At 41.1% G+C, this 25,928-nt stretch overlaps 2 protein-coding genes across 4 annotated transcripts in view; one reads left to right on the forward strand and one right to left on the reverse strand.

Annotated features, from left to right (window-relative positions):
- Window positions 1–10,213, reverse strand: part of PLAC9 (placenta associated 9) — a 71,185-nt gene extending 60,972 nt beyond the window's left edge. The window contains exon 1 of the mRNA XM_043984690.1: window positions 10,101–10,213. The gene's annotated coding sequence lies outside the window, so the exon portion shown is untranslated. The remainder of the gene's footprint in view (window positions 1–10,100) is intronic.
- Window positions 1–25,928, forward strand: part of LOC122741326 (L-threonine dehydratase catabolic TdcB-like) — a 30,949-nt gene that overhangs the window by 2,132 nt on the left and 2,889 nt on the right. For 2 of the 3 annotated variants that reach the window (XM_043984686.1, XM_043984685.1), the window contains exons 2-11: window positions 1,114–1,140; window positions 8,513–8,843; window positions 13,602–13,718; window positions 15,735–15,976; window positions 18,741–18,906; window positions 19,345–19,441; window positions 20,519–20,594; window positions 20,719–20,844; window positions 24,136–24,303; window positions 25,591–25,648. In XM_043984686.1, the coding sequence (XP_043840621.1) occupies window positions 1,114–1,140; window positions 8,513–8,843; window positions 13,602–13,718; window positions 15,735–15,976; window positions 18,741–18,906; window positions 19,345–19,441; window positions 20,519–20,594; window positions 20,719–20,844; window positions 24,136–24,303; window positions 25,591–25,648 (1,408 nt within the window). Of the gene's footprint in view, window positions 1–1,113; window positions 1,141–7,785; window positions 8,069–8,512; window positions 8,844–13,601; window positions 13,719–15,734; window positions 15,977–18,740; window positions 18,907–19,344; window positions 19,442–20,518; window positions 20,595–20,718; window positions 20,845–24,135; window positions 24,304–25,590; window positions 25,649–25,928 lie in introns of those variants that run through there. The other variant, XM_043984687.1, reaches the window with a different exon arrangement.

Here is a 25,928-nt window from a genome sequence, read left to right on the forward strand (position 1 = left end):
CTTAAAATTCCCAACAACAGTCACTGTTTAAAGATTTACAGGTTTTCCCTTCAATCTCATTGAAAATATAGACAGCTCAGGGGCAGCTAGGTGGCGCAGTGAATAGAGCACCGGTTCTGGTGTCAGGAGTACCTGAGTTCAAATCCGACCTCAGACACTTAACACTTACTAGCTGTGTGACCCTGAGCAAATCACTTAACCCCAATTGCCTCATTAAAAAAAAAAAAAAAGGAAAACAGAAAATATAGACAGCTCGGGCAGCTAGGTGGCACAGTGGATAAAGCACCCACCCTGGATTTAGGAGAACCTGAGTTCAAATCAGGCCTCAGACACTTGACACTTACTGGTTGTGTGTCCCTGGGCAAGTCACTCTAACCCTCATTGCTCCGCAAAAAAAAAAAAAAAAAAAAGGAAAAAATATACACAGCGGACATTATTGCAGTACTTTGCATATATTATCCAATTTGGTCCTTCAGTACTCCTACACGGTAGCTTGTATATTATTACTGCATATTATTTTCCCCAGTTTTACAGATGAAGAAACAGATTTGGAGAGGTTAAGGGATTTGGCTGATTTTATACAGCTAGCATGTGACGTAGTTAGCAATCAAAGCTTCACAATTTCAAGTCCAATTCTCTGTCCACAATATTGTTCTACTAAGTAATTTTCTTTTCTTTTCTTTTTTGTTTGTTTTTTTTGCAGGGCAGTGAGGGTTAAGTGACTTGCCCAAGGTCACACAGCTAGTAAGTGTCAAGTGTCTGAGGCCAGATTTGAACTCAGGTCCTCCTGAATCCAGGGCTGCTGCTTTATCCACTGCTTCATCTAGCTGCCCCCAACTAAGTAATTTTCTCCCTTCCTCAGAGTTCTGTTTCACATAGGGCCTTATGGGTGGGAATATTGAGGCTTCACCGTCACGTACAATATCACACCCTGGGGGTGGGAGGAAAGTATCCTAAATTGCTTTCAAGTGTAACAGTGAAAACTGACATCGTAATTTTGTCTATTTGCAAGTCAAGCTTTTTCCCTCAGGGTGGGGTAAGAAATATTTTCCCCTCAGTCACTGCAATGTGAATCACTGTGCCTTTCTGATCTCATTTTTGTTGTTTTTGCAGCTATGCTGAAGAGCTGATTTCCAGGAGGTAGGTTTCTTGAATCACACCTGGCCATTTCCTATTGGGCATGGATGTGTTTAACTAACAAAACTAAGTGATCCCTGAAGACTAGCTGGGTGGACATGAAGGGCACAGATCAGAGCTGTCTGGAAAGGTAATGATAGATAGATAGATAGATAGATAGATAGATAGATAGATAGATAGATAGATAGATAGATAGATAGATAGATAGATGGATAGATGGATGGATAGATGGATGGATGGATGGATGGATGGATGGATGGATGGATGGATGGATGGATGGATGGATGGATGGATGGATGGATGGATGGATGGATGGATAGATGGATAGATGAATGGATGGGCAGACAATGGTTGGATGGACAGAGACAGACAGACAGAGACAGACAGATGTGATGGATGGACAGGCAGAGAGATAGACCATTGATTAAACATTTACTATGTGTAAGGCACTACACTAAGTGCTAGGGATACAAATACAAGCAAAAACAAGATAGTCCTTGCCCTCATGAAGTCTCTATTCTAATGGGAGAAGACAACATATAAAAGAAAGCTGAAGGGGGGAGGGGGGAATGAGTGAAAAGTACCTGGTATCATGGTGAAGTCTGGAAAGTAAAAATTGGAACTGGGAGAGGAATGAAACCTAGCTTCTTCTATGATGGATTTGGTTTGAGAAATAGTTTAATCACTCAAGGTGAAGCTGTGTGACCTGCTTAAACCAACACCTACAATAGCACTAAATGCCTTCATTCCATTTGCTCCACTCTGATTCAGTAATCCCTATGCGTGCTCAGCTGGGAAATAAAAATATAATCGGGTTGACAGCTGACTTCTATGTAGTAATTTAAAGTTTGCCAGAGGTTTTATGTACATTACCTAACTTAACAACAACCCTAGGCCATAACCAATACAGAGATTGGATGAGAAAACTGAGGCTAAAAGAAGTTGTTACTTGTTCAAATACCGGAAGCAGGATTTGAATCCAAGCCTTCATGATTTTGACTGTTACTCTATGCTATTAGCAAATAGGGCGATAGGTACATAGAGTGCCAGGCCTAGAGTAAGGAAAACTCATTTTCCTGAGTTCAAATCCAGCTACAGATATTTACTAGAAGTGTGACTCTGGGCAAGTCACTTAGTCCTGTTTGCCTCAGTTTCCTGATCTGTAAAATGAGCTGGAGAAGGAAATAGTGATCCAATCTGGTATCTTAACTACAAATGGGGTCGGGAAGAGTAGGACATGACTTAAACAACCTAACAACAACAAAGTCTCTCCACTGGAACCTCAACACCCGTAGAAAGTGGGTTTACTCAAAGGCCCTGAATCTCAGCCACTTTGCATATCAAAGGAACAAGTCAATAAGGTGCTTCTAGATGTCTAACACTCCTAATTCTTGGAACAATTAAACTTCCTCAGGGAAGTTGTGGGACTCAAAGGAGAAAGTCAATGCAAAGCATTAGCAACCTTAAAGTGCTGTGTAAATGCCAATCGTTGTTGTTGTTTGTTGTTGTTATTGGCCTCCAGTCGCTGGTGATGACTTCACGCCCTGAGCCTCCCACTTCTGCACGCTTGCTGAGCTCCTAGTGTTTATAGAGCAAACTGGGGTAGGCTGATAGGTGGTGCTGTGGATAAGCACTGGCCCTGATGTTGGGAGAACCTGAGTTCAAATCGCACCTTCAATACTTACTAACTGCGTGACCTTAGGCAAATCATTTAACCTCATCTCCAGTCATCTTGGACCCAGATGGCTCAGGAGGATTGAGTGGGACTGGTGACCTTGCACAGCACTACCCCCCTTACATCCAATTCAGTGCAAGCCATTGTCAAGGTCCTTTTCAAGAATGAAGGACAAATATGCAAAATATTCTTTTCAGCTTCTTCGGCATTATCGACATGTTCTTAAGTCACTCTAGATGGTAAACAACACATCAATCAATATCTGCTTTGTAAATCTAAGACAGGTGTAAATGCTCACACTGAAAATTTAACAATCAGCTCCAATGGCTCTAGAATAGCTCTGAATCAACTCCCTATATATCCAGAGAGTTGATCCAGAGCTGTGCTGGGGCCACTGGAGCTGATTGTTAAATCATATAACTGAGATGTGTGTGTGTTTGTATGGATGGAGAGATATCGATCTAGATCTTTCTCTCCTTCCATATACACATACATCTCAGTGAAAGGTTTGTGTCTATATGTTTATGTATGGGCATGCATGGGTGTAAGTCTTTGTTTATGTACATATATGCGTGTATATGTATTGTGCATATGTATGTGACTTGTATGTACATGGATGTTTACTTATTTGTGTTTCTTGCATTCGAATGTAGAAAATGTGAGCTCCTAGAGGGTAGAGATCATGTTTTTTACTTTATTTGTATCCCTAGCACTTAGTACACTGCCAGGCAATAGAAAAAAGAACTCAATAAATGTTTGTTGATAGGCTGATTGTTTGACCTTGGAGTAAAGGGAAATTTCCATTAAGGGGAAAAATAAGGAGAGGAGAGAGGGAAAGAGAGGAGAGAGGGAAAGAAAGGAAGAGGGAGAGGGAGAGGGAGAGGGAGAGACACCACCAGAGAGAGATAGAGATAGAGACAGAGACAGAGACAGAAAAAGAGGCAGGTGGTGTCATTGGTGGAAGCCATTTTCCATGAGCAAAGGAAAATTTCTGGGTTTGCATGAGTCTGAAATAGCAATTCTCAAATTGCTCCTGATTTTGATATGCTAATGATTATTCCAAATAATACTTAAGTAGATATAAACCATTCAAGGATTATTTTCTAATTATTCGTGCACCTGATTAAAGGGGTGTTCTGGGCCTAGAGCTCTGGTCTAGGTGTCCTGGGGGCAAGAGAGAAATGATACCACCTACCTATAAGCACCTTGTGGTCTGTAATGTTGGAGCTGGGAGGCACTTTGTATACTAGTGAATCTACCCCTCTGATGATTTTTCACTTAAGGAAACCGAAACCAAATTGAATGATTTTGATTAAGCTTAGGAAGCTGTTAGGTGAAGAGCTTAGGCATATACCCCCAAAATTAGACCAATAAACGCCAGTGCCTTCTCTCTTTTTTTTTTTTTTTTTTTGCGGGGCCATGGGGGTTAAGTGACTTGCCCAGGGTCACACAGCTAGTAAGTGTCCACCTGGCTGTCCCCCCCCCCCCTTCTCTCTTTCTGAAGAGGGATGCAAAGGAAAGAAATGAGCCAGGCCTAGCATCTTAAGTCTAGGAAGAGTATCGTGGACTCTGAACTGATTTTACAATGGCAGCTCTTCCAGAAAGAGTAATAGAAGATCAATAATCTTCCTTTGGCTATGTTCCTTCCCTTATATTTCAAAATTGTTCCCCAAAGAAGCTCTCCCTGAACTCTGAATGTGAAGGGAACATTTACATTTCTAGTGTTCTTAGAGATTGAGAAATTGATGACCTAAGAGAGGTTACACAAACAGGCAGTAATGGAATTGGGAAAAGAACACAGATGCCCCTGCTCCTCAGCCCAGGATCCTTTCCTTTATAGACCTTAGTAAACCTAATGGGTTTCCCACTCATACTCTAAACTCCTTGAGGGCAGGGTCTGATATATATATATATATATATATATATATATATATATATATATATATATATATATATATATATATTTGTTTGTTTTTTGTTTGTAGGGCAATGAGGGTTAAGTGACTTGCCCAGGGTCCCACAGCTAGTAAGTGTTAAGTCTCTGAGGTCAAATTTGAACTCAGGTCCTCCTGAATCCAGGGCTGGTGCTTTATCCACTGTACCACCTAGCTGCCCCCTGATATATATATATATATATATATCTTTGTAGAGCTTAGCTCATGACTGCTTGGAACATAGTAGGCAAGTAATAAATGCTTGTTGACTAACTTGTGGGGGTAGTCCCTGGGGGGACCATTTCATTAAATGACTTTAATTTTTAAAAAGCAAACACACAATGGGGCGGCTAGATGGCTCAGTGGATAAAGCACTGGCCCTGGATTCAGGAGTACCTGAGTTCAAATCCGGCCTCAGACACTTGACACTTACTAGCTGTGTGACCCTGGGCAAGTCACTTAACCCCCATTGCCCCACCAAAAAAAAAAAAGCAAACACACACACACACATATATATGTACATGTATTTATATGTATATTTGCATTTTTATATATATACACACATGCACATATTCAAATATATGGGCCAATACTGTTATACTAACCAATAATAACTAAAATGCAAGTGCATTTATTTATTTTTGTTTTTGTGGAGGTAATGAGGGTTAAGTGACTTGTCCAGGGTCACACAGCTAGTAAGTGTCAGGTGTCTGAGGCTGGATTTGAACTCAGGTCCTCCTGGATCCAGGGCTGCTGCTTTATCCACTGCACCACCCAGCTGCCCGAATTTAAATACATTAGATAGTAGGTTTTTTTGTCATTGTATAAATTCTTACTTGGTTGTTACAAATAGCATCATCTAGAATTATTTCAGGAAGGAACAAGATTTTGATTTTTTTAATTAAATTTTATTTTTTATCTTCAGACAAAGATTAGCTTTCCCTCCCATTCACTTCCCCCTGCTGCCTCCGTATCCATAAAGCAAGAAAAACAAAAGTCCTATTACAAACATATATAGTCATGCAAAACAGAATTTCCCACTGGTCATGTCTAAAAAAATTACATCTTTTGGGGTGGGGCGGGGCAATGAGGGTTAAGTGACTTTCCCAAGGTCACACAGCTAGTATCAACTGTCTGAGGTTGGATTTGAACTCAGGTTCTCCTGAATCCAGGGCCAGTGCTTTATCCACTGTGCCACCTAGCTGCCCCCTAAAAATTTACATCTTAATCAGCACTCTGATACACTAATGAATTGTTGGTGGAGTAGTGAACTGGTCCTACCATTGTGGAGAACAATTTGAAACTGTACTCAGAGGGCTACAACACTGTGAATACCCTTAAAATTGTGCCTACCCTCTGACCCAGCAATACCACTACCATGTTTGTATCCCAAAGAGATTTTTAAAAAGGAATATATGTACAAAATATTTATAGCAGCTCTTTTTGTGGTGGCAAAGAATTGGAAATCAAGGGGATATTCATCAATTGCACAAGGCATGGCAAATGATTATGATGGAGTACTATTTTTCTCTAAGAAATATTCAGGGGAATGGTATCAGAAAAACATGGCAAGACCTATATGAACTCCATAAAATGATAAGTAGTATCTATTTAAAACCATCAGCAAGCATTATCTGTCATGAGGATAAGCTAAAAACCTTACAAATAAGATCAGGGATGAAGCAAGGGTGTCCATTATCACCACTATTATTCAATGTTGTACTAGAAATGCTAGTTACAGCAATAAAATCTTTGGGAGTCTACCTATCAAGACAAATCCAGGAAGCACATGAACACACTTACAAAACACGTTTCACACAAATAAAGTCAGATATTAATTGCTCATGGGTAGTCCAAGCCATTATAATAAAAATGATAATTCTACCAGGACCAGACCAATCAAATTACCAAAAATTAGTTTATAGAGCTAGAAAAACAACAACAAAATTCGCCTGGAAGAACAAAAGCTCAAGGATATCAAAGGAATAAATGAAAAAATATGAAGAAAGGTGTCCTAGCTGTACCAGATTTCATACTGTATTATGAAATGGTGATCATCAAAACAATCTGGTACTGGCTTAAGAAACAGAGTGGTGAATCAGTGGGATAGATTAGGTAGATAATACATAGTAGTAAACTACCATAGTAATTTAGTATTTGATAATCCCAAAGATACAAGTTTTTGGGACAAGAACTTACTATTTGACAAAAACTACTGGGAAAATGAAAAATTAGGTATATAGATCAACATCTCACACCATTTGTCAAGATAAAGTCAAAATGGGTACATGATTTAGAGACATAAAGGATGATACCATAAGCAAATTAGGGGAGCATAGAATAATGGTGTTGGGAAAACATAAAATACTGTTTTTGTTTGTTTGTTTTTGTTGGTCAATGAGGGTTAAGTGACTTGCCCAGGGTCACACAGCTAGTAAGTGTGAAGTGTCTGAGGTCGGATTTGAACCCAGGTCCTCCTGACTCCAGGGCTGGTGCTCTATCCACTGCACCACCTAGCTGCCCCCTAAAATACTATTTTTAAAAAGACATTTGTAAATTTATTCAAAGTGAAGTGAGAAGAACCAGGAGATCATTGTTCCCAGTAACAGCAATGTTGCAATAATGATCAACTATGAGAAACTTGGCTACCCTGATCAATACAATGATTTAAGACAATTCCAGAGGACTCCTGATGAAAAAATGCTATCCACCTCTAGAGAGAGAATTGATGAATTCTGAGTCCATATTGAAGTGTAATTGGCTCATTTTCTTTATTTTTCTTGCTTTAAAAAATATTACTAATATGGAAATATGCAATCTTATAAGCTCAATACCAAATCACATAAAATACGTTATATTGCAAGAGGACTGATATTAAACATTAAAAAAATTTAAATATGGAAAAAATGAAAGATTGGGCAGGAAAGAGTTGTAAGTTCTGCTTTGAGTGTGTTGAATTTGAGATGCTACCCATAGAACATCCAATTGGAATTGTCCAGTAGGCAGTTGGTAGTACTGGATCTGCAAGGAGACAGGAGGGCTGAATACATAGATTAGGAGTCATCTCCATAGATAAAAGAATTGAACCAAGTGAGATAGTGTAAAGAGAGTAAAATAGAGCTTTGGAGGATACTTACCTTTAGAGGGTGGGGTGTGGGTTGATGGTCCAGAAAAGAAAAATGAAAAAAAGAAAGGCCAGGTGAATAGGACAAGAACCAAGAAAGAGCACTGTCATGAAAACCCAGAAAAGAGAGAGAAGGAAAGGGTAATCTAAAGCGTCAATTGGCACGAAAAGATCAAGAGAGATGATGACTGAGAAAAGGTAACATTTGTTGTTGAACTCGGGTCTTCCTGACTCTAAGCTTCCAATTTATCCACTGTGTCACCTAGATGTCCTTGAGAAAAGGTCACTCTATTTGTCAAATAAAAAACCACTGATGCTTTTGGGGAGAGAAATTGAAATTGAATGATGTGGTGGAAAGTCAGATGACAAGGGGTTAAGGTATGAATGAGGGGAAATAAAGTGGTGGACAGAGTTGTTGTTTTTAATGGAGTTTGGCTGTGAAAGGGAAGAGAGACAGAGAGACATAGGACAAACTAGCTTGAGAGGATTGTAGAATCCAAAGAAGGTTTTTTAAGGGTAGGAAAACCTGGGCATACCTTTGATAAATGGTATCTTATTGAGAAATTTTAAAAGTAATTAGGGCCGCTTAGAACCTACCTTCTTGAGTAACCAAACTTCCCTTCCTTTTCTTTCTTCTTCCAGGAACAATGATAAAGAAAAGAAATCTGAAACTGCTGTCCTCCAGGCATGCAGCAGCATCAAGGAACAAGAGCCCATTGAAAACAGCAGCCTTAGCCAATGCCAGCCACCTAACCAGCTGGAGCAGTTAAAGGATTATGTAGAAGAGGATGGTCTTCAAGGGGATGTTAAGACATGGAAGTTGAAGGTACTGGAGCATGGCGAGGACCCCCTAGTCATGCCATCTAAAGGCTGGACCTGCCACCAAACATCCAACTTCAAGTTGATCCGATTGGAAGATATTAATACAGCAGCCTCCCAGATCCAGAAGGGTGTCCAGGTCACTCCGTGCACGGTATGGTATGAAATAAGCAGACTTGGGTTCTAGTCCTAGATTGCCACGAACTAGCTATGGGACTTTGGTCAAGATACAAGCTCTCTGGCCCGAGTGCCTTCATTTCTAAAGTGAGGGGATCAGCACTGAACATGTAAGGAAGGACCTGATGGGATGAGATCTTCAAAAGGTTTTGGATGCTGATACAGTGCAAGGGACTACAATGATAAAAATTAGTTTTTCCAATTTACAGGTCATTTGGATCCCAGAAAAATGCTCTAGAGCAGTCATCGAGTTCAACAAACATTTATTAAGCCATTACTATGTGTGACGCTTACTACGTGTGAAGCTCCATGCAAAGTGCTGAAGATGCAGGTGCCTGGTGCCTGCCCTCCAGGAAAGCACATTCTAATGGAGAAAACAATATGCAAACAGCTATATACATCCCAGATATATACAGGGCAAAGAAAGGAGGGATAAAATCTGAGATGATTCTTAATTTGGGGTCTCAATTTTTAAAAATGTAATTGTATTTAATTAATATTTTTTTTGGTGAGGCAATTGGGGTTAAGTGACTTGCCTAGGGTCACACAGCTAGTCTAGCTGCCCCTATTTTATGCCTTTTAAAAATTGTATTCTGAGAAGGGGCCCTTAAGCTTCACAAGACTGTCAAATGATCCATGTAATAAATAAGATTTTAAAATTTTGTCACAGAGGGAAAGAATCACCCACTATAAGCAACTCAGAAAAGAGAGGGGGCTTGGTGACTCCTGGGACACTAAGGAGAGTAACAGCCACTTTCTAGCAATCAATTTAGTAATTTGAGTGTCAGTTGGGGAAGGGAAGCCTGAAATGACTGCACTAATATTACCAACGGCTTTTCTCCTATTTCTCTTCTTCCCCTTTTCTTCTAAACTCTTTTTAAAAAGTGCTTTATGGGGACAGCTAGGTGGTGCAGTGGATAAAGTACCGGCCTTGGATTCAGAACCTGAGTTCAAATCCTGCCCCAGACACTTGACACTTAATAGCTGTGTGACCCTGGGCAAGTCACTTAACCCTTATTGCCCCGCCAAAAACAAACAAACAAACAAACAAAAAAAGAAAGTCCCAAATCTGGTCTGAAACAGGGCTCTACATCAGGCACCTCCATTTTATCTCCTCACATTCTCTTCTTAACTTGATGCAATGTGGCTTCTGACATCATTCAACTGGAATTGCTTCCTCCAAAGTTACTAACGTTCTAATCCACAAATCTAATGGTCATTTCTCAATACTCACCTTTCAAAATACTTTCTCTTTTATGGGTTTTCAGCAGACTGCTCTCTCTGGATTCCTGGCCTCCTTTTCAGTCTTCCTTGTTGGATATTTATTCATGTCCCACCCACTGACTATGGTTATCTTCCAAGGTTCTAACCTAGGCTCTCTTATCTCTTTGTACTCTCTCAATTGGTGATCTCATATGTTCCCAGGAGTTTAGAGCCAATGACCACATTTTACATAATTATAACTTTGAATAATTTGAATTTTCTACTTGGGACCACTTCATTATTTATGCTAATCAGGACATAGTTGTATATATCAGTCATTTAGTCAATTAACTAGCATTTATTAAGTCCCTATTATATGACTGGTATAGTACTATACAAAGTTACAAAGAAAGGCAAAAACCAGTCTCTTCTCTCAAGAAGAGGGAAATAGAATGGGCTAAAATGCTACCGAGAAACAGCCCAGGAGTGATAGGAGACAGAAAGGGAAGCAATTCTAATAAAAAGGAAAACTGTTTTTTGTCTGAGGAGACTTGTGTAGACCTACACAGAAAACTTACTAACCAACTTAGATTCTGAAGTAAAATGCACAGAAGATGGAAGCAAGGCCAAATGGTTGACCATAAATGTTTGAACATAGCACAACCCTGTAAAAATAATGTTAGGAGTGCTAACTTTCAGAATGAGTTTAAGCAGGCAATGGAAGATAAGGACAACAAAAATGAAATTTTGAAGCTCAGTTAAGTGAAAAGAGAGGATTGTAGAATTGATAGGACATTGCTTGTCATGGACAGAAGGATGACGACAACAACAGAAAGAAACTATTTGTTTTGGATTTGGCTTTTATTTTCTTAGTTAAGAGGAAAACAGCCTTGGATTAGGAAATGATAGAACAAACATGATTACAAGAACATTTCCATCTAAGATAAATGAAGAGACAGTAAAAAGCAAAGTAGTTGCCCTTGAATTCCAATCATCTGTACTAGATGAACTATGCCCTTGGTTATTTTATTTTTTTTTGTTTTTGTTTTTTTTTTTAGTGAGGCAATTGGGGTTAAGTGACTTTCCCAGGGTCACACAGCTAGTAAGTGTTAAGTGTCTGAGGCCGGATTTGAACTCAGGAACTCCTGACTTCAGGGCCGGTGCTCTATCCACTGCGCCACCTAGCTGCCCCCATGCCCTTGGTTATTGAAGGAAATGGCAGATGTATGTGATTGCTAGTAATATTTCAGAGAAAAGGGGCAGCTAGGTGGTGCAATGGATAGAGCACTGTCCTTGGATTCAGGAGGACCTGAGTTCAAATCCGACCTCAGACACTTGACACTTACTAGCTGTGTGACCCTGGGCAAGTCACTTAACCCCAATTGCCTCACCTATATATATATATCAGAGAAAAATCTTCGAAAAGAAAAGGTATCACATGACTGAAGAAGAGAAAATGTCTTGATTTAAAAAAAAATTGAGAGAAAAACAGAATCTGCAATCCTTAGACCAGCATGGTTTCATCCAGATCATTCAGACCAAACTAACTTGACTTTTGGGGATCACAAGGGAACAGGGACCTGGTCAAAATTCCAAGGCAAAGAGGCGCACTAGCGCTTGTGGCTACAGGGAGCAGGGGCACTGACTTGGTAAATGCCAGAGCGTAGACCAGGAGAACAGTGACCGATACCTCTCCCTGGATCACACCACCTTGGAAGCATCAAAAATGTGCAGATTTCCAGAACTAACTCTGAAAGCAGCATCATGAAAAATCTTGAGGCTTGATACAGTGTCTCCCTACCTCCAACTTTTACATACAGTTCAAGAAATAGTCTGGAAAACTGAGCAAACAACAAAAATAGAACTGTGGCAGGGAAGACCAAGACACAAACTCAGAAGACAACAATGTGAAAACAGCTACCAAAAAACAAAAAAGCCTTAAAGAAAAATGCTAATTGAACCCAAACACAAGAATGTCTGGAGGGTTAAAGCAAGAGATAAGAGCATCTCCCTCTAAAGGGCTTTGTCTCTTCCATATTCTCGTTGTTTCTAAGCTTCTTAAAAGGTCTCCCATTTCCAACTCTCTAAATCTTCTTGTTGGGGGCTGGGTTCCTCTTTGAGTATGAATAATTAATAGACTCACTTAAATTCACCTCCTCTCAAACTTGTCCACAGTCTTTAATTTTATTTATTTATTTTGTGAGGCAATTGGGGTTAAGTGACTTACCCAGGGTCACACAGCTAGTAAGTGTTAAGTATCTGAGGCCAGATTTGAACTCAGGTACTCCTGACTCCAGGGCTGGTGCTCTATCCACTGTGCCACCTAGCTGCCCCTGTCCACAGTCTTTTAAGGGATATCCAGTGGTATGGTCAATTATTTCACGGCCAACTATGTTGCTCATTCCAATTCATTTAAAAGGGTGTTTTTCATACCTTATAAAGGGGCCACCATATTTTGAACTAGCTTAACACCTCCTTTTTGGTCCCTTACTTTCTAAGTTTGGTTTTAGTCTTTCAGAGGACAATTCCTTTACATATATTTTATTTTAATTAACATTTTTTAAAATTTTTGAGTTCGAAAATTTTTTCCCTCCCTTCAGCCTCTCCCCCACTCACTGAGAAGGCAAATAATATGATACCCATTATATGTGTAAAATCATGCAAAACATATTTCCCTATTAGCCATGTCACTAAAAAGCAAGAAAAAGAGAGTGAGAAAATTATACATCAATTAGCACTCGGAGATCATCTATTCTCTCTCTCCAGAATTGGATAGTACTTTTCATGGAGTCCTTCTGAATTGTCTTGGACCATTATATTGATCAGAGTAGTTGCCTTTCACAACTGATCATCATTAATATTGCTATTACTGCATATAATAATCTTCTGGTTCTTCTCACTTCACTTTACATCAGTTCATATAGGTCCTCCCAAGTTTTTCTGAAACCATCCTCCTTGTCATTTCTTATAGCACAATAGAGTTCATCATAATCATATACCACAACTTAGTCATATGTATGCATGTATATATATATATATGTGTGTGTGTGTGTGTGTGTGTGCGTAACACTCCTTTTACTCTTTAAAAATGTTTTAAAATTTAAATTTTATTTATTTTTAAAGTATTCAGGTATCATTTTTTAAAATTTTTGCAGGGCAATGAGGGTTAAGTGACTTGCCCAGGGTCACACAGCTAGGGTCAAGTGTCTGAGGCCAGATTTGAACTCAGGTCCTCCTGAATCCAGGGCCGGTGCTTTATCCACTGAGCCACCTAGCTGCCCCCAACTCCTTTCACTCTTTCTCCTCTTCTGTTCAAGCTATGGAGCCATGAGGCTTTGGCAATTTCAAGAAATTTGAATCTTGTTCTCAGACACCACCTTGTTCACTAGTTCTTATATGATCATCTTCAGATAGTACGTGAAAGAATGAAGAGGCTGTTTTGGCAAATAGGAGCTATATATGTATTGAATAAGAGAGTTTAGTTATTTTTAGGACTCCGAAGAGCAAATTAACTATTTTCTTTCATCTCTAGTACTCTAGACTGTCCAAGAAATATGGCATGGAGCTCTATCTAAAGAAGGAATTTCTTCAGTACACAGGCTCGGTGAAGGATCGAGGAGTACTCTGTCTCTTGGCCTCTCTCCATCAGGTGGGAATTGATGGAAAATGAGTTTGTTTGTCAGTAAACATATTTAGAATGTCAAAGTTGATTAAGGGGGTAAGGAATGTGGAAACCAGTGATTGGTTGAATAGGTACAGATAGATAGATGAAGCCTATTTCTGGAACTAGAGTATGGCAGTGCTTTATTGAGCACATCAGGTAATCTGAATGCTGGCAGATGTTCCAGATAGAAAAAGAGGTGCGAGATGAAAAAAGAGACCCTGCCCCATCCCCTCCTAAGTGTTCTACCTTATACAATTTTTCCCTACGAGTTTCTCCTACTTTTTCCTTCTTCCCCTCACTGTACCACCCATAACAGCTATATGCTTTACTTAGAAATATTTAAATTACTACCTGTTCCTGAAGTTTTGGGGTGGACTTGAAATATTGGGATTAATTTGTATCATCTGATTTGTGACATTGCTTTGACAACTAATACTCAATACACTTTAGAAGTTGCTTAATGTGGTAGGCAGGGCAGCAAGGTGGCACAGTGGGTAGAGAGCCAAGCCTGGAGTCAGGAAGACTCACCTTCCTGACTGTATAAGTGTCTGGTCTCAGACACTTACTAGCTGTGTGATCCTGGGCAAATTATTTAACCCTGTTTGCCTCAGTTTCCTCATCTGTGAAATGAGCTGGAGAAGGAAATGGCAAACTTGTCCAGTATTTTTGTCAAGAAAATCCCAAATGGGATCATGGGAAGTCAGACGTGACTGAAACGACTGAACAACAACAATAATTACAGTGGGCTGATTTGTAGATTTACACTTAGGAAGATCTTGGTTCTAATCCTGCCTTTAATGCCTGGTAATTATGTGACCATAGGCAAATCACTTTATCTCTTTGAGCATCCGTTTCCTTATAGTACTTTCCTCGTAAGGTGATTTTTTAAAAAATTGTATTAGCTTTTTTTTTTAATTCTGAATAGAATTTTATTTTAAGGTGGTTTTGAGGATCAAATGAGATAGGCATATAACTTCTGATATAAATATTAGCTATTTGTATTATTTGTCTACCTCCCTGTATTATCCACCAAATTCTCCACTGGATCAAAGAATATGTGGTGGGAAATTAGGTGTAAGAAGACTTAAGGGGGAGGGGCAGGTTATGAAGGGTTTTGAATACCAAACAGAGAATTTGGTATTTGATTCTGAAAGTGATAGGGAGCCACTGAAATTTGTTGTGGGGCTAGGGGAGCGGGGCTGGGTGATTCGGTCAAAACCTGCACTTTAGAAAAATTTCTTTAGTGGCTGAAAGGAGGTTGGATTGGATTAGGGAAGGGGTTTATGGGAAGGAGATCTGCCCTAGGCTTTTGCAGTAGTCCAGGTATGAGGATGAGGGACTGTATGAAGGTGGTGACAGTGTCAGAGGAGAGAAGGAAGAATATATGAGAGCTGTTAGGGAGCTAAAATGGGCAAGACTTGGCAAGGGATTGGATATGGGGACTGAGAGGGTGAAGAATTAAGGATGACAGCTAACGAGCCTGGGATACTTGGAGAATCTTAGGACAAATCAAAAGCTAGGTAATCAATAAACCAAAGGGGCACAAATCCTGGAAAAGAACACAAAGGAGAGATCCAAGGTTCAAGCCACCAGGATTCATAGGAGCTGCAGGAGCTGCAGGGTCAGAGCAGTGTTAGCAAGAGACCAAATTCATGCTTGTATACATTCCATCCCGGTAATCAATCCCTCACTGGTTAGTTTGGAGCTCTTGGACAGTGGTCAGTGGCCACACTTGGTTAGAGTAAGACTGGTGGAATGGAGAACAAGGGTCACTTCTTTTTTGGGGGGGTGGGGAAGGCAATGAGGATTAAGTGACTTGCCCAGGGTCACACAGCCAGTAAGTGTCAAGTGTGTGAATTCAGATTTGAACTCAGGTCCTCTTGAATCCAGGGGCAGTACTTTATCCACTGAGCCACCTAGCTGCACCCCCCCCCCCGGGGTCATTTCTAAGAGGCAGGTTTTAACCCAGGCAGAAGCTGACAGGGCTGTATGTTTGTACAGGACCAGCAGAGGAAGGGAGTGATCGTTGCCTCGGACAGCAACTTCTCCATGGCTGTGGCCTACCATGCAGCTGAACTCCAGATCCCAGTGTTTGTCATCATGCCCACCAATACCTCTGTGACGAGGGTGAGGATGTGTCGGGACTATGGTGCCGTGGTGATCACCTTTGGTGGGTCGGCCAAGGACTCCCGGAGCCATGCCCAACAGCTAGCCCAGAAGAATGATTACCTCTACCTGGAGGAGTAAGTGGACTAGATGTAGAGTCTGTCAGGCTCCACTGGGAGACAGGAGGTGGTAGTCATTCTATAACCAGGAATGCATCACTCCTTAGCTGGCAACTTTCATCATGAGAATCAAGTGCTGGGCCCTTTTCCCCTTCGACATTTATTAGATTATATTTATTTTTATTAAAATTATTTATTAGATGCCTATCATATGATAGAATGCTGTTAGACACATTGGGAAAGAAGAAAGAAAAACAAAACCCTTGTTATCAAATATGCATTATCAAATAAAACAAACCATCATATAAAAAAAATGTCCCATTCTATATTCATCACCTTTATGTTAGAAAGAGGATAGCACACTTCATCATTTGTCCTTTGGAATCATGGTGAGTCATTGCTTTGATCAGAAATTTCAAGTCTTTCAAAGTTGCTTATCTTTAAAAAAAATTTTTTCGGGGCAATGAGAGTTAAGTGACTTGCCCAGGGTCACACAATAAGTGTCAAGTGTCTGAGACTGAATTTGAACTCAGGTCCTCCTGAACCAGGGCCGGTGCTCTATCCACTGTACCACCTAGCTGTCCCCAAAGTTGCTTATCTTTATAATGTTGCAATTATTGTATACATCATTCTCCTGGTTCTGTTCACTCCACTCTGCATCAGTTCACACAAGTCTTCTGAAGTTTCCTTGAAACGATTCCCTCTATTACCTTAATACTTTCTTTCAGTGCAATAGTATTCCATCATATTCCTATACCATAATTTGTTCAGTTATCCCTTAACTGATAGGTACCCCTTTAATTCCCAATTCTTTGCCACCATGAAAAGAGCTGCTATCAGTATTTGTGTACATGAGTTCTTTTCCTCTTTCTTTGTTCTCTTTGGGATTTTGCTCTAGTAATAGTATTATAATTATACAGCTTCTTTGTGTATTTTTGACGTGCTTCTTTCATCACTGGGGATTGCTGTAGCCTGTGTTTTCCCACAATACACATTTCCAATGCCCTCTGGGTCACCCACAACTTTAATTCTTTGGAGGCAGTGGTGTTCTACGATTTGCAACCATAGAGCATCACTGGGAGAACATATGTCTTAAAAAGATGGGTTTCTGCCCCAAGGAGTCACTTAGGATCATTGAAAGTACTGTGTTATTTCCTACTACAATCCATTCAGCCAGTTCTTTTTTAGTCAATTCTCCACTATGAAGCTTCAATGTCTATCCCAGACTTGTGTATTACTGGTCTAACTCGATGGGATTACCATACAACTTCATGTCTGATTAATGGATCCACTTGGTTTAAGGTTCAAAGAGACTTTTGAGGACAGGACGGGTAATTAAGTTCTGCTGCCAATTTTTCCTAACATTTGGTAGCAAATGTTTTGTTTGCTTTTGCAAATCTATTTGATTTTGTGAAATCAAAAGTGGTTGATTTTGTGCCAGGTCAGAGGACACACCAGAAAAATGAAAGACAGAACACTCCCAAACTTATGTATCCTAACAATGTTTAATGAAAGACTTTTTATAGTCAGCTAAGGCCTCCAATAAATGACCAAGGAACAAAGCTATTAGCATTTCAAGTTTTCCTCCAGGCTATAGATTGTCTCTCCCCAAGCTCCTCTGCTAAATCTTGCACTTCTCAGATCAGTTTGCAAGATACAGCAGTCACAAAGTATTTTTGCTTGTTTTTACAATGACAGGTCCCATTTCTGATATGTATCTGATGTTTTAACAGTTTCTCTCACTTTCCAAGAATTCTAGGGCAATGATTGTTGAGGAGACAAGGTGTAACCCATTACTATCACCCTCCAAATCCAGCTTAGTTATATCTGTATTCTCTACCCAGCTGCCAATCTTTCTAGGGTACATGGTTTACTATGCCACACCTTTGCTCTAAACTATTCAAGGGATTCCTATTGCTCTTAGGATGTAATACAAATGTTTTAGCCTACCATTCTAGGTCTTCTGAAATCTGGATCTTTCCAATCTTTCCAGCCTTGTTTGATATTATTAGTACACACTTCCCATCCCAGTCAAATTGGATTAAGTTATCCTTGGAATATGTTTTCTTCTCATCTCTGAAAATCTTTGAGATTTGTTTGTTGCTCTCACTGTTCACCTTAGGTTCTCTCTCCTTTGTGAAACTTTCCCACATTCCAGAAATTGCTAGTTTTTTTTTAATCAACCTTAAATTATTTTGTATTATACTTAGATGGAGGAAGACACATGACATACATAGTGAATGAAGTGTTAGACTTGGATGAAGACCTAAATTCAATTCATGCCCTTTACACTTACTAGCTTCGTGACCCTAGAAAAGGGTCAGCCTCAATACCCTCATTTGGAAAATGGGAAAAAATAATAGCACCTACCCCACAAGATTGTTCCTAGGATCAAATACATTCACGCATGTAAACTTCTTTGTAAACCTTTGTCATCCTTGTTTAGTCATTTCAGTCATGTCCGACTTTTCACGATCCTATTTGGGTTTTCTTGCCAAAGATATTGCGGGTGGTTTGCATTTCCTTCTCCAGCTCATTTTACAGATGAGGAACTGGGGCAAATAGGCTTAAGTGACTTGCCCTGGAGTTACATAGGGGTAAATGTCTGAGGTCAGATTTGAATTCATGAAGATGAGCCTTCCTGACTCCAGGTCTGGCACTCTATTCACTGTGTCACCTAGCTGCCTCTACCTTGCACCTACTAGGTACTTAATAAACGTTGGTTTAATTTGTTGAACCACTTTCCTTTTTCTTCACTCACATTCTCTTGTGTCTCCCCCAGGGAAGACAATTTTGAATACCTTTCTGGTCTGGGCACTATGGGATTGGAAATCTTCAGGCAGGTACCAAACCTGGATGCGGTGGTGTTCCCTGCTGGAGGCCCTTGCGGACTTCTGGCAGGCTCTGCAGCTGCACTGAAGCAGCTCAACCCCCAAGTCTCTGTGATTGTAAGTTCCCACATCCCTTCCCCGCCTCCCCCCACCCCACACCCCACCCCCGCCACTCCTGGTTTGACTGTGAGATTCAGCGGCACTTATACAACCAGAACTCAGAAAGCTTTTAGCCTGCCCTGACATCCCATGGTATTGATTGATTGATCAGGTGTCTTGCTGGTAAAGGAGAAAGAGCAAAATGTAGAAAGGAGAGCAGAAGAAACAAAGAAAGAGCCATGCAGAAAGCTAGAGCTGATAGAGACTTTGAGGTCTTCTACTCCAACCCCATCATTTGACAGATGAAGAAAATGAGGCCTAGAGATTAGGTGCTTTAATTAATGGCCCAGCAAGGATAAAAACTCAGACTTCCTGACTCCTTAATTCAATAGTTTTTGCACCAAACTACACTTCTCCAATCTTCTCCAAATAACTTGATGCCATTTCTTTCCCTAGGGTGTCCAACCTGAAAGTTTCCCTGTTCTAAAACATTCTCTGAAGATGGGACATCCAGTAGAGAGCCAGACCTGGGGTGGCCACATGTTCTATAGAGGTGGGAGCCTTCTGATTGCCTCAAGATCTCCATTTCACAAGGGCCCCACCCTGGCTCCAGGATCTGTCTCTAATTGCCTGACTTTCACAGACTAATTGATTAATCAGCCAACAAGCATCTAGTAAACACCTACTAAGTGTTAGGCATTATGCTAAGATCAAGGAATAAAGATTGTGATAGGGATCAGGACTTCACCCGAACCATTGGTACAGTATAGGTGAGGAAAAGCCTTCTATCAATGCAAGTCAGCCCCTTCTCTGCAACTCAAAGTCTCAGAGAATTGCCTAGAGCCCTGAGCTGTGATAGACAGTATATGCCAGAGGTGGAATTTCAGCCAGGTCTTGGCTTCAAGGCTGGCTCTCTGACAATGCTGCTTCCTGGGGACCAAAACAACAATGAAAGAGTTCCTGTCCTCAGAGAGCTTACATCCCAACACTGGTTTCCTATTTAATTATTAAGTCAACTCTTCAATTCAACATTGTCTTTTAAATAGTTAACACCAAGTATCAATCTACCTTCTATCGTACTTTCGACTTTGCAGAAACTCATCAATTCCAGTCTTTCCTCTAAGAACCTGACCAGAGGGGTAACTAGGATAGGGCAATCAGAGCTTTGTCTTAGGGCCCTGACTTTAGAGGGTGCCATATTACTTGAATTCTCACAGCAATGGTTAAACAGTAAAGCTTAGTGCCTCGGTGTCACAAGAATGGTTAGCTAAAGTTGAAAGCTATTAGATGGCAGTCTGATGAATCTTTTCCCCTAGCCAATCTGGTGCCCCATTTGACAACTTTCCTAAGAGCAGCCTCACACTCATGGTCCTGGTTGTCTATTTTCTGTAGAGGTTAGTATCCTGATTCCTTCCAAGGCATAGATAGCATCCTGATACCCCTCTTCCAAATATAGGGCTTTTTCCCCTGTTTTCCTTGGGAAAAGGCTGTGGTGTTGGCAGAGAGCAGAAACCCCCAGTTTCTGACTCTGTTCCTTAGTTTCCCTGCTTCTAAGGTTAGCTGTGGTTTTGCTTAGTAGAAATTTGGGAGGGAGTTCCTTAACTCAGGGCATCTCACTTTTTCTCCACAGACCTGAGTGAGCCATGCTCCAGGAAAAATACCCTGCAGCTGGTGGGGGAGCTTGTGGACAAGATTGTCACAGTGACGTATGTTTCCCAGATGGCTCACAAGGGGAGGGAGAGGTGTACTCAAGGCTCACAGTTATCATGGAGGGAAAGGGATCCTGTTTCTCTGGTTTATTTTTTCAGGCTTCATACTTCCTTCTGACAGGGAAGAAGACATTCTGATTGCTATGCTGAGGCTGCTGGAGTATGAGAGAGCCACAGTAGATGCAGAAGGTGCCATTGGTCTAGCTGCTATTGTGTCTGGGAAGTTACCAGAGTTGAAGGGCAAAAGGTACCTAATGAATAGACAAATCCTGAGAAATCTACTCATTTGTGGTTGCCTGTGTGTTCTGGCTGAGTCCAGATGTCCAGCATTCATTTATATCTACCAGTCAACATCAAATCAGTATTTGTACTATGTTCAAAACTCTGTGGTAGGTCTGTGAGAACATTTATTCAAAATATACTCTCAAGGACTTTAGGTGGTAGAGCTTGTTCTCCACTGTTCTCTCCCTCTGATGCAATGGGCGTTAAGTGACTTGTTTAGGGTTGCACAGCTAGTAAGTGTCAAGTGTCTGAGAATGGATTTGTTCTTTTTTCTTCTTGTTTTGAGGCAATTGGGGTTGTGACTTGGCCGCACAGCCACACAGCTACACAGCTGTTGAGGCGGCTTTTGAACTCAGATCCTCCTGACTCTATCCACTGCACCACTTAGCTGCCCCTCCCTCCCCCGCCATTATTATTAGTTTTTAAAACAAATACTATGAAATTTGAAACTTCAGGGTGCTATTTGAGGCATTCCCAAAAGGTTTTCCTTGAAAATGTTTCTTCCTTCTCCTGGCCCCAATATTGCCAGAAACCTCCTCATTAGAATTGGAGGCAGCTGTGTTGCACAGTGGCTAGAGGGATGGACTTGAATACAAATCTCACCTCAGCTACCTGGGTTAGCCTGGGAAAGTCACTTAACCTCTCCTAGCCTCAGTTTCCTCATCTGCAAAATTGAAATAATAGTAGTACTTAACTTATATGGTCATTGGGAAGATCAGATGAGATAGCGTATGTAAAGTGCTTTGCAAACCTTTTGCTAACTAATATTCTCTTGGATTAGATATTGGCCCATTCTTTCACCCCCTTAATAAAATATAAACACTCCCTAGAAAAGATAACACACTATGTTCTGAACACCTCAGTGGGGTCGACTTTACCAAATGACTTTCTTTCTTGATAGGAGTGATTTGTGCAGCATGGGGTCACTGAATGCTAGATTGGAGGGTGGGCTAGGGAAAGGAGGTTAAGGGGGGAAAAGCATAGAAGAGTTGGAGCACCAGAGAAATAGTTTGCTACTTTTATCATTGTACTAAGGCTTAGTGTATACCCATTTTCCTCCTATGTCCTTAGTGCCTCCATGTAGTAGGAACTTAATAAAGGACTGTTTGCTTTAATTTCTGTATTATCATTCTAGAGCTAGGTGGGTTATGTTCTGGGACAATTAATGAATGCTAATTCCAATGGGGAGCTTTCATTCAACAGATATTAATTGAGCCCCTACTGTGTGCTAAACACAGAGACACTATGTATAAATGAGCAGAATAGAAAATTAAGTGTAAAGTAAGGATGGCCGTAGGCTAGGTGTTTAAGGACTATCTCACAGAGAAGGAGGACTTGAGGTAGGCTTTGGAGGATGGGGAGAATTTGGACAGGCTGAGATGATAGGAGAAGACATTCTAGACAGGATACGAGGAAGGCACAAAGGTTGGAATGTGCAACCTGTATTGGGAAGAAGGTGAGGAGCCCAGTCTGTCTACACAGCAGAGGGGTACGTGTCAAAGAGGGAGCCCAAGGTTTATAGAAGTGGAAGGGGACCTTAGAGGTTCTCAAGTCCAACTAAATGATTTTCCAGATGAGGGGACTGAGATCTAGAGAAGGAAAAGATTTGCCCAAGATCACACATGTGGTAAGTGGCAGAGACAGGATTTTAGCCCACGTTCTCCAACCCCAAAATCCAGAACTCTAGGCAGGAGAGTTTAGATTTAAGCCATTGCTGACATTGAGAATCCTCTTTTGGTTTGATGAGAACAGGGCCTGTTTCACAGATGTTCTGGGAAATGATCCATTTCCCAGTCCAAGAGAGACCGTGGTGACTCATGCGAGTGATTGCTGAGATCCATCTTAGCTGAAGCAAACCTAGCAAAAACTGGTCCTTTTTGTATCCAGCCAGCAGATAACTAGGTCGTGTGAAAGCTAACTTTGCTTGGCAGGTCCAGAGTCTGCATTCCAAAGAGGAGGGAGGAGGGAGAAGGGAGGAGTAGCAATCAATGAAAACCAAACCTCGGTGAAAGGCCCCATCCTTGAAGAATGACTTGATATAGAAGATATGTCATCTTGCACTTGGAGTCAAACTCAGTCAACAAGGGGTGGTCAAGACTGTTTCTGAGTTGGACAGAACTTGACTCAGTGAGAGTCTGGTAGCTGATTTAGAAACAGTTCATTTTTAAGTGCTTAGATCAGCACAAGCTTCCTCTAAATATTGTAGGAAAAAATATTTCCTACCCAGGGCATTTTCTTATTCATACTGTTATTCAATAGACATTTATTAAACTTCTACTATATGCGAGTCACTATAGGGTTTGGAGAAAGGTACAAAGCTCTTGAAGGGGCAGCCAGGTGGCATAGTAGATAGAGTACTGGGCTTGGAATAAGGAAGACTCTTCTTTCTGAATTCAAATCCAGCCTCAGACACTTACTAGTTGGGTGATCCTGGGTAAGTCACATAACCCTGTTTGCCTCAGTTCCTCATCTGTAAAATGAGCTGGAGAAGGAAATGGCAAACCACTCCAGTATCTGCCAAGAAACCTGAATAATAACAATAAAGCTCTTGAAGGCATAAATCTTAGCAATTATAGTCTAATGGGGGAAACAGATAAGACACACACACACACACACACATACACACACACACACAGACAATCCTAGAATACCTAGCAGAAGATGATAACAGTCATCAGAGAGGAGTAAAACAAGTACTAAAGGAATTCAAAAGATCAAAGGAACACTTTTGACTGGAAGGAATCAAAGAAGGCTTCTTGGAGGAGATGGCTTTTGAGCTGGGCTTCAAAGGTTGGCTGGAAACTATAGAGCTGGAACTAGTAGAAAAGCTATTTCAAGTAGAGGGATAAGCCATGGGGTGGGGAGCAGGTGGGTGGGTGAGTGAGAAATTGTGGGATATGCATAAGAAATCATGAGTAATCCAGTTTGGCTGACACATGAAGGGGAGTTTTGACAGCTATGGATCCAATGTCATAGAAAATCTTGAGTTTGAGTTCATATCCAAATTATAATTGAACAATGTCAACCATGAAAGGCAGTGTGGGGCAGTGGGTAGTGTGCTGGGCTTGGAGTCAGGAAGACCAGAGTCTATGGAACTTAGCTGTGTGATTCCATGGACTGTAAGTCACTTTACTTCTAGGCAAATGAGCAGTGCCTGAATCAAATCATAATGATCTATGGGGTACTCATCATTTTTAGAAAGGGGAGCCCTAAGCTGGCCTCAAGCGCTTCCTCATTTGCTATCTCCCTTTTGCAGAGTGACTGTGGTCGTGTGCAGTGGAAACCTCAGTCTGACCCTTCTACAGCAATGCATTCAGAGGGCCCTGACCCTGGATAACCGGACCTGCAAGTTTTCTGTTTGGCTGCATGACAGTGCAGGGGACATTGCCAAGCTGCTGGAGATCCTAGACCGAGAAACAGTAAGGTAATGTCAGGTGCTGCTCTACATGGCCAAGGACCCTAATCAGAGCCTGGGCTGGGAGGGGGGGTGGTGCGCCGATCGGACTCCTCTCTTAGGAAAGAGAGAAATCAAGGGGGCTTAATAAGCAGATGGGAAGTAAGAAGGAGATTTGGGACCCTGTGGGAAGGTTGTCCTGGAAAACTCGAATTAGGCTGAATGGTTTAGTTTCCTCAGGCTAAAGGGGAAATCTTGATTTGTTTGTTTGGAAGAAAGAAGCATTTGTACCCTGGGGCAGTTCGAATCTCAAAGGGGTTCTCTTCCTACCCATTTTAAATTAAATTCAACCTGGGCTTTAGAAAGTACTTTCCTTTGAGAGGCTAAGTGCTAGAGGTTGCAAAGACCGTTGAAACTATTTCTTGCCCTCAAGGAATTTGCCTAGAGCTGTTCTCTGAGAACTGAATTGGGAGGAGACGGTTTTCCTCAGAAGAAATGACTACTTTTACCCTTAAGAGCTTAAGTCACTCTTCCAAGAACTAGAATCTACTTAGAAACTGGGCCTTTGGGGACTGTGGGGATGGGTTTTGGAAGAATGAGGACACATAGGAAGGATGGAAACAAGGGAAATCAGTCCATAGAATCATAGATTTGGAGCTAAAAGAAATCTTAGGAGTCATATAAGCCCATCCCTCTAATTTTAAAGATAAAGAACCTAAGACCCAGAGAAAGGAAGTGCATTGTCTGAGGTCATACAAGGAGCAGAACTGGGATTTGGACCCGGGTTCATTGAATGGAAAGTCAATGCTCTTTCCATTGTGCCGTGAGTAATTTGCAAGTGCTTTAAATGGGAGGCCTGGAAAAGATTCCTAGTTAATGGGCTATGGGAACTACCACTACAAGCCTCTAAGGTGAAATATAGATTGGGTGGATGTGTTGTAGTGGAAAGATTCCTTGTCTTGGAGTCAAAAGACATTCTAAAAACAGATGTTCCTGACACCCCTCTTTGCTACCAGCGGTGAGACTTTGGGCAAATCATTTAACCTCTCTGGGTTTCAGTGGCTTTCCAGTTTTGGCTTACCACCTCGCAGATCAATTTCAAAGAAAGAGAGGTCATTCCTCTGTCCAAAGTACTACCAACTGTGAAACAGGAGCAAAGACCACCAGGTGTATAGCAGTGCCCAGATCGAGGGCAAGGCCGTGAGACAGTCCTGTAGACTGGCTGCTGCCTTAATCATTGTGTAACGGTGACTTAACCAAAGAGAAATAGGAAGCACCACAGTACATTTCTCCTTGTGACTCTTATGTATCTTTTAGGGTGCTGGACATTCAGAAGGAACATGGGTTTGTGACCTCTAAGCTTTTCATGACAAAGGTAAGATAGGACTGGGAGGCATCTTGAAGATGGATAATTTCTGAGTGGTGCTGGCCAACAGGCCATCACTTTGGTCAAGTGACAGAAATCACGCCCTCAAATGCATTGTGTCTCAAATTCTACCCTGCTACCCCTAGGAGAAAGGGTCCTTAATTGGGATTAGATGGCCTGGGTTCTTTTATTTTTGTTTGAACCATTTTTATATCTTTTGTTTTTAACATTACTTTCACTACCAAGGATAGCTTGAACAAAATTTATTTGCACATATGTGTATATACAC

Source organism: Dromiciops gliroides, chromosome 2, assembly GCF_019393635.1.
Source record: "Dromiciops gliroides isolate mDroGli1 chromosome 2, mDroGli1.pri, whole genome shotgun sequence".
Taxonomy (NCBI): domain Eukaryota; kingdom Metazoa; phylum Chordata; class Mammalia; order Microbiotheria; family Microbiotheriidae; genus Dromiciops; species Dromiciops gliroides.